Source organism: Crocodylus porosus, unplaced genomic scaffold (genome assembly GCF_001723895.1).
Source record: "Crocodylus porosus isolate Cpor-Errol unplaced genomic scaffold, CroPor_comp1, whole genome shotgun sequence".
In the NCBI taxonomy this organism is placed as follows: domain Eukaryota; kingdom Metazoa; phylum Chordata; order Crocodylia; family Crocodylidae; genus Crocodylus; species Crocodylus porosus.
The window spans coordinates 86,496,892-86,506,418 of NW_017728886.1; the positions used below are offsets into that span (position 1 = coordinate 86,496,892).

Here is a 9,527-nt window from a genome sequence, read left to right on the forward strand (position 1 = left end):
GGGAGACAGCAGTGACCAAACTTTTTGACCTCTCTGCACCTCCTACTCCCCCTTCTACCCCCACACTGCCTCTCCCCCCACAGTAAGGAAGACAAATTTAAGTCAGGCCTCCAATAATTAGGTTTGATACATGGAAAATTATAACAAATTTATAAAATGTTTCATGTATAAAATCCAATTAGTGAGGTGCTGTCTTGAAATAAAGGTCATCATGGATTGGGGTGAATGCAGTCCGTAGACAGATACATGTCCCTCCAACCTACTAATTCCCCATTATTCACCTAAGAGGAAATTAGATGAATTTGTCAGGAAAAGATTATGCCAAACCAAGGTTGGCTGCTGATCACCACGTTATCCTTTAGGTGCTGATGAATGGATTCTGGAATAAATTATTAAACTATCTTTGCTGAAATCAAAGCTAGGCCTGATTTGTAATTCACTGGGTCATCTTTTTATTCTTAACCTTTTCTTATTCTGGTCTGCTCTTCTGTTTCTGTTTAAAATTCCACTTGCTTAAAAATGTATCTGATCACTACTAATCTCTCCATGAAGACTGAAGCAGAGAAGATACTAAAATACTTCAGCCTCAACTTCTATTGTCTTTCCTTCCTTATTTAGTAATTTGTTCATACTTCTCTTTTTCACCTCTTACTTGTAAGGTATTTTATAGAACCTTGCTAGTTTAAACTTCTAATGTTGCACCTATATTCCTAAATTGACACTGTTCCTTTAATCTTATCCTAAGTGACCTACCTTTGTTTCTGTTTTTGTACATTTTTTTTTACTTTTCATGCTTAGGAGTTTTTTGATGGCGCCCTAAAGGCATCTTATTAAGTTTCTTGTTTTTCCCTTCCCTCTATGTTGGGATGACCTGACGTTGAGTATTTAATATAATTTCTTTTAGTAACCAGCTCTCCTCCACTCCTTTATCCCTTAGATTTTCTTCCCAAGACACCCAACCCAGGATCCTGAGTTTGCCAGAGTCAACAGGTTAATGATACTTTTTCTGCTTCTCCTTCCTTTTGTTTAAATAGAGAATTTATCATTCCAGGATCACTTTCAAATTTAGATATTCAAATAGGCCCTCCCTGCTAGACAGAACCAATTCTAAAAAATGGTAACTTCTTCCACCTTCTGAAACAAAAAGCTACAATTCAGATTCTTGGAATATGCTGAGAACTGTTCAAGACTCAATGTTTTAACTGGTCTCTACTGAATGTACTTAGACAGAAAAGTCAATAAATGTTATTGTTAAATATTCCTGCAGTTATTGCTTAAAGCTCAATAGGGTTAACACACACAAACAAACAGCTTACCTTGTCTAGTATTGATTTTTATCCATTCTAAAAGTTCTTCCTGTGGCAAATTGCTAAATTCTCCCACAATGTTCCATTGACTCTGAAGGTTCGCTGATCCTTCTATTGCCATTAATGCTAAAATGCCAAAGATCAATGTCTTGGGCTGGATTTTACAAAAAAGCCATCCAAACAACTGAAACAGAAGAACCAATAAATTGTCAGATGAACATTATGTAATACAGTAGACAAGCCTGATACTTATTTTCAGTAGAAATATGTTAATGCACATTACAAAAAAAAAATAGTTGGTTGTCAAGTGCCTAGTGCTACTTCTATTGATATTAGCAGGAGTCTTGCCGTCAATTTCAAAAGGACCAAGACCAGGCTCTTTAACTGTTTCTTTGTTGACTATCGCACACTACACCCTTCTTTCTTACAAAATGCAAAGAAAATGTAAATAAGTAGAACCTTAAACATTGCTCGAGTTTATTTTACGTGCAATGTACCAATGTCAACTTCACCTATGCAGTATTTTATCTTCTTACCAAATTAAGTGCTTAGTATATTCTTGGATGTTAAATGGATACCATCAAAATATGATAGAAAAGTAACACTATTTTCAGAACTTCAAATGCAAATCACAAAGTTTAACTTTCATATTGCTTTATATATCTACTTTCTCCTTTGCTGTGCTTAAAAAAATTTGACTTTACATTAAAATGACTAAGGTAATAAACACTGCAAAATATTATTTTTAATTCTCTATTATTTGGTTTGACCAAGGAGAACTTAATACAGACATACTTCACTTAAATCTGAGTTCCCAAGGAAATATACCTTGTAATTTTTATCAACTTGTTTAAGTAAAAAATGTAAAGCCTTTTTAAAAAATTTGCAACACTTGCATTCACTAAAGTTATTCCCATTAATAAGAATTCCTGAGGCTGCTATCCTCTTGCATCAGGGCTGTCCAACTGGAGGCTCATGACAGATCAGTTAGCAGCTCCCCAGGCTCCTGCCCAGCCATCAGTCCACCTATTCTCTTTGCAGTGGCAGCCAGGAACCCCTTATGGGTTCTAGTTCCAGGGGGTGGGATAGCACAGCAGAAAGGGGCCAGGCCAGACTGTCTGCTGCACATGCAGAAAGGGATCTGTGTGAGCTGCATGCTTGGAAAAAGAGGCAGCCAGGCCTCCCTGCAGGTGGGCTGGCTGCCTGTGCAATGCACAGGGCAGGGGACTGAGGGTGCTGCATGCATGGATAGGGGGAGCTGTGCTGGCACAGACAAGCACGCAGGGTATGCAGACTCTGGGTCTCTGTCTTGTGCTGTGTGGGGCCCTGGGCTGCCAAGAAGCTGGAGCCTGTTTTAGACCATAAATTGAATTGTGTTTCTCCAAAGAGAAAGCATTTTGTCCTGCCACCCTGCAAATGAACAAGTTCAGTAGAACTTGAAGCAAGATGATGAAGTAAGCAAAACGTACTACTGAATTTCTTTTATTACTGAGAATATTAAAACAGTGCCACCCAGTAATTAAAACGTTGCATCCTACAACCTTTGCTGTATTTTAATAAAGGCTTTCTACAAGGGGAGGTTTGTGAGTGGTATGCTGCACCAATGTAGAGACCTCCACATGTATGCAATGTTATTTCCTTAATATAATGTAACCAGCAAAATTATTGTGGTGTTTTTACTCCTGTTGGAATAAACAGTAAATTCATCTAACAGTAAGTTACAGGGTAGTAGCAAAAAAATCAGCTTCCAAGTGTGGTCAACCACCTATTATACTGTGGTGAGCTGGTCAAGTTTTTGACATGAAAAGCCAGAACTGATCTACATTTAATCTTCAACAGGAGCAAAACAAAGAGAATTCCAAGGTCTGCTTTACAAAGCTGCACCTGACAACAAGGAGCTGTTTGATGTGTGGGAGCCCAAAGAACAGCCCAGAGACAGACATGAACATCCAGTCCACCAGCCCAATCACTACTCAGTTTTCCACCCTTGAAAATGCTCAGGCTGCCAGCAGCATTGGAGACCTCATTACATATGCCTGATAAGTTACTGAAACGCTTGTATTTTATTTCTAGAGCTGGATGCTGCCATCTGATGCAAGGTACTATTGCAAGTTTTACTCTTTTTCTTTCCTGGTTCCCTTCTTCCCTATTAAGTTATCTTCTGTACACTCTAAACAGTGACTAGTCAGCAAGAATGTAAAACCAAGCCCATCAGGCACTGTTCCCTCTCTCCTCCCTCTATTCAAGTTCTCTCTCTCATCCTCCCTCCTGGTATAACCTCCTCCCCCTGGCACACTTAAAATGGTAACCACACTAATGTATGCCCTTCTGCCAGCTGCCTCTCCTTCTCCAACAGTGGGCTACCTACTTGCAACAGTGCATATTTACCTGCTGACTACACAGATTCAAAAGAACACCTTACAGAAGGTAAATTATGGAATGCTTGGTTCTCAAAGAATACCATGCTTTTTGATCAAGCAAGCAATTTATGTTCAGACAGTATGTACAGTTTATCAGTACAAACTTTACCTGGGCATATGTTTCTCGGTAAAAACAGACTAAAAAGTTACACAGCAAAAAGAAGCAACAAACAGCTAGAAAACACAAGGCATGCCTACATGTGATGCTACATCACCATAGCAATGTGCTTTGGTGACAGAGTCTGCAAGCATCCACACATGACCAGCAGCTACACTGCCATAGAGACACTCCCCTGGTATAGCGCGCCACTATGGGAAAGTAGCTACTAAAAATAATCATCCATTGCGCATACAGCACAGTATGGGGTGTTACTGCATCACAATTTAGTACTTCCTTCCTATGGCAGTGTAGTATCACATGTAGATGTGCTCTGTGTTTCCCAACTGTTTATTACTTCTTGCTGCCATGTAACTTTTTAGTCTGTTTGTACTGAGAAACATATGCCCAAGTAAAGTTTGTGCTGCTGGCAGCCTTTTGGAAGTACTAAATCACGGCGCAGTAACAACATCACCATAGTGGCACATGTAGACGCACCCACAAAGACATGGTACCAACACTAATGCCTATGTCACAAACCTACTGCAAAGCAGTGTTAATGGCACAACAGAACTTTGAGTAGAACCAAAAGAGATATCAAGTGGCATTTTAGATACAGAAAGTGCTCCAGTAGGGCTCTAATATCACATGGCAGGTCATCATTCTCCCTCACTCTCAAATACATATCTCTTGCTGCAGCACAGGACAATTCAGGTGTATAACAGCAAGAGATTTCTTGGTGGGTTCCCCTTGGCCTTTGTAAATAAGCAATTTCTTTGCTGTCTTATCACACAGATAAGGAATCTTTTCTAAAATTTATGCTGCTTGGGAAGTGTGACTATGATCATTAACTGGCCTTCTCATTCTTTCCAAACCTATGCTCTGAAACCACTGGGAATAAGGGTGCAAACAGACATAATTCTTGTGCCACTATAAACATTTTTATGGTGGCACAGGTTGTGAGCAAACAGATATCCTAGCTCCTCCTCACATTTCAAATGCCCAAAAACATTTGCCATGTCCAAAGGGAGTCACAGTTTGTGATGTCTTAAGAGAATAGCATCTGTTTAATTATTGTGTGCCCTAGTAACCCCTCTGCAGGGGATTCCTGAAGCACGTATATCAGGCTGCTGCACCCTGACTTGGGGCACATGCCTACAAACAGGAGAAGTCTCATGGGGTCACAGGATTCCACGGGGATTCACCTGCTTGCAGATGTCTGCCATGGAAATCTCCTGCAAGGGATTCCTATAATATGCATACCTTGCTGCCAAATCCCAACCTGAAGTATTGCACCCTAGAACCATAGGATCAGGCCTGTGAAGCCCTAGGAGGGGCAGAAAACTGACCCCCCCCAGGCAACAGCCCTGGATGACAGCTGTAAACACCAATGAAGCAGATCAACTTTACCAGAACATATGCTGGCACAGCTGATCCCACCACAGTGATGCCTGTTTATACCTTCATCAGTATCCTAATCCTGTTAGCTCGCTACAGTGAAAAGCAGTACAACAGAATGGCAATCCAACATGCCCCATAAAGTGCAGTCAAACAGCTACTTAGCAGTAACAATTTATGTAAGCTAGGGAGGTTCCCTGCATTAGTTTTAAAGTTATGGGAAAAAAGGTGGAAAAGGACATATGGCCAGAATTACTCAATGAAAAGCTCTGAGGATGATACCTCAAAACTGTCAGGTGAAAGTGACTAATTACCCAGAAAACTGCAAAAGGACCAACTGGTTGTTAAACTGCTTGCCTTAAGCATTCCACACCTGAGATGTCCAGGCCCTCTAAGACATACTCTTACTAACTGCCCAACATCTGGCAAAATAAGTATTTTAAAAAAGCATTTAGTGACTTGGCAGATGCCTCTGAAAAGTGAGTTCAGTCAACTCAGTTACAGAGGTTCTGAGAATGGGAAACTGCAGGATAGAGGCCAAAACAGAAGGTTTCTCAGTGACCAGGAGCTGGCAAAGCAAAACTCTGCTGTGACCCAGGAGACTGCTGAAAAAGACAAGATGATGCAAAAGGCACAATGAAATTACGGGGAAAGGTTTCTACAATTTTGGGTGCTCAATATGAGATGACTTATTTTCAGAGTATGTTGCATGTTAATAGTACTGTGTGTATAAAGCAAAAAACTTCCATCAGCTTTAGCTGCAACCATTAGCACTCATCACTTCTGCAGATCAAACCAAAATCAGGCACCCAGAAAAAGAACGAAATTTATTAACTCACCTGAACTGCTCTGGTCCAAGTGATTTGCACAGCATCAAATACCAAGGACAGAACACAAGCCTCCCTTCATCTCAACCTCACACCTGCCCATATTGGATTTTAGTCTTTTTGTCTCAGTCCCCTGTTATCATCAGCTCCACATCTGATGTCAGTGCCCCCCCCCGCTCCCACCACCACTTTATTTACCCCTTACTGGCTCTCAGCCCCTTGCCTACCCTATCCCAGTCTCTGCCTTACTCTAGGATCCCTGTTTACATGCCAAACTAATTCCAGTTCATCCAGAAGTAAACACCTCATTCAGAAAGTTTCAGTCCTTAAGGTTTTGCAAAGTTATAAGCAACTGTAAAGAAGAAGGTCTTAGAACTGCCAGGTTCCCTGAGCACTGCATACATAAAACCAAAGTAATGTAGACTACACAACTTTGTACACTGTATACAATGCTGGAGTGAAGTCCATTTACTACAGATTTTCCAGTAATTCTCAAAATTGTTGTTCTCTCAGGTTCATTAGTGAAAAATCTACAATGTTTCTATGCATATCTATTTCTTGCATATATTCCACATCGGGGGGAAAAAACTGGTCAATTTCTTACAGCTGGAGGGTATAAACAGATGAAAAGTTCTCCTCCAAAGCCTTTTGTTTTGGGATCCTACAGATGTTCCAGTCCACTGCCTGGCTTTAAGCGCTTGTGAAGTATGTGAAATAAAATATGTTAATACTTTTTTCCTGGGACAATGCTGTAAATTAACTGCAGTTAATTCAAGTTAAATTGCCAGTTACTCTAGGGACAAGCCCATTAGGCTGTGTTCTCTCCGGCCACCTACTGGCAGAGAAACAGTAATATACCTTGAAAGAATTACATGGCATGCTCTGGGTTTTGACCTGGATCAATCAGGACCACCTCAAATGAGACAGCTGTTTATAGCCTGAGTGATTTAAAACTGTAAGTTGTATCCTTATTTCCCAACAAGGTTTGTCTTCAAAGAAGCAAAATGCTTTCAGCTTCTAGCTATATTCCTAAATAAATAATAAATTACATTAGGTGCTTGAGTAAGTGATTCTAATATTAGAGAAAAATGGAATAATTCCTAAACATTAAAATAAAGATTAAATTTAAAACTTGATATTAACCTGCAATGGCAGTGGAATATATAATTTAAAGTTAATGAAAAAAATGTACTTCCTGTCTTTCTATAAAGGAAGCTGAGTAACAAGACACAATTAGGTAAACATTTGATTAAATGTTAATATCTGCTTAGAGACTCAATTTTTATTTACTAATTCAGCATTTGCCTTTAAATACTCAAGTAAAAAAAATTAGCAGCCATCAACTTGTACACTTGTGTGATTTTAGACAATATACTATGGTAGCATCACAGGTACTGAGAGAAGGCTTCAGGGTTAAAAAAAATCTTACCTGCTTTGAACATATCAAGGAAGCCATAACACACAGGTGAGGTGTCAGAAATAGCTTCAGTCTCATAATTAAAATACCAAGTACAGTAAATGCCACTAGCTGCAATACATGGTATACCAGCTGCAGAGAAACACACCACACAAAAGATAAGCTAACATTCAAATAAAAGGTTACTGTATTACAATTCTTAAACTCAACTCATTTGAAAGCTTGTCTTTCTACCAAAGTAAAAAAAAAATCTTCCAAATTCAAGACAATGACAAAGAGTAAATGAGCTTCCTTTTCCTTCTGCTCAGGTTAAGTATGCTTAGTTGTGGATGAAAAACATAACTGGAAAAAGGGAGGAGGAAGAGCAGCATGAAAAGGGTAGCTGGAGAGGTGACTTAGTATACAGGAGGGCATGAAGCAAGACAGGTAGCCAATAACGTTTGAAATGTTTCCTGTACAAGTCACTTAACTTTGCAAACGGTAGAGAGACTTATTTACATATTGGTTATTGGATCGCTATTGGCCAATATGGCTGGTTAATAATTGGCTATCAGTATCAGCCACAAAAGCCTTTAATCGGTGCACGCCTAAAATCCAATACTATTGAAAAGGGTACTCTTCAAGCAAGGGGCACACATCAAGAAAATACTGAAAGCTAGACTTTATGGTAGCTTATTTATATTACAAATATTTTTATCTTTTTTTCTTTTAGTAAAAGCATATAGCTATAAAAAGTCACTCTGGTGACATATGGAAAGCAATACTGAACAGGGAATGGGGAATTAGACATGAAAACTTAGCTTTGAACAAGCATCCAATCATACAGATATCATCCTGTTTAAAAACACATTAGGAAAAAGCACATCAAATCAAGCAGATGGAAGCCTTACCTCACCATGGTTAAAACGTTCCTCTCTGAATAAAAGGAAAAAAATATTTGTTCACATTAGAATAATTAATAGGGAAGCAGAAGTTTTATTAAATGATCTGTAAGATCTATACAATTAAACAGAACTAAATCAATAATACTGGCACAAACATTTTTCTGCCATAGATTTCATTAAAATCAGGCAGAAGAGAAGGCAAGGTGGTACAAACTAAGTCATTCAAAGAGCCATATAAGCATCTGTAGACAATAGCTTTTTTGTCAGATGCTATGAATACCCGTGAATACTATGAATAGCAGCTGACAAAAAAAATAGGCTGTCACTTACAAAAGCTTCTGCCTGATTAATTAGTCCCATCCTGCCTTGCCTTTTGACTAACTTCAGACTAACAGTTACATGTAACTCTTGATACAGTCAGTTAACTGTTTTCTCTCCATTACATATTAGTTTATCTTCAAAAGATGAAAAATGAGCTTTACATGTTTTCATTACTCTATGAATAATCTTACAGATTAAGTACTTGGACATTGAACCTAAGCTCATGAAGTAAATATGTAATCAGTACTGACTGTCATAATTAACAAAAAAGTCAATCATTTATACAGTTTCTGGCTCATTTGGAGAAAATGATAGAAGCTATAACTTAGGTCTCAGCAAAAAAGTAATCATAGAAGAAATTAACTTTGCTACCGAATCACTGCAAATCTATTTCCACATATATATACTGTATGTATATCTACTGTGCTCATAAAACTGTGAGAACAGAATCTTGACTCTCATATTTGTTGAAAATTCAATGGAAGACTACATCTGCTAAGACAAACACAAAAAACCCAATAGAAGAGAAACAAAAAAGGCACTAGTGGGGAAGTAACAAATCACTGGTTGCCTAACTCATCACTGTTGAATGTTGGAGTCAGTGACAGGTATCAAAACAGACTTCAAAATAACATACAGTTAAAATGAAGATAAATTCAGTGCTGAGTAAGGCAGCAGCAATTTGTCCAAATCAAACATCAGCTGTCTAGTATGGCTGTGCGAAGCTTCAGTAGCTGGTTTGATTCAGGGAAGATTCGGCCCAATTCTGGGACCAAATCTGAATCGAATCGGGAGACCAATTAAAAATTCCAAATCAATTTGGAAAAGCTTTGTCCACTTCAGAGATTTGGCCATA

General features: G+C 38.8%; 1 protein-coding gene across 1 annotated transcript in view; it reads right to left on the reverse strand.

Moving 5' to 3' along the window:
- Positions 1-9,527, reverse strand: part of DPY19L1 (dpy-19 like 1) — an 86,525-nt gene that overhangs the window by 10,480 nt on the left and 66,518 nt on the right. The window contains exons 18-20 of the mRNA XM_019538528.1: positions 8,357-8,381; positions 7,479-7,598; positions 1,317-1,491 (exon numbers count right to left, since the gene is read on the reverse strand). Coding sequence (XP_019394073.1) covers positions 1,317-1,491; positions 7,479-7,598; positions 8,357-8,381 — 320 coding nt within the window. The remainder of the gene's footprint in view (positions 1-1,316; positions 1,492-7,478; positions 7,599-8,356; positions 8,382-9,527) is intronic.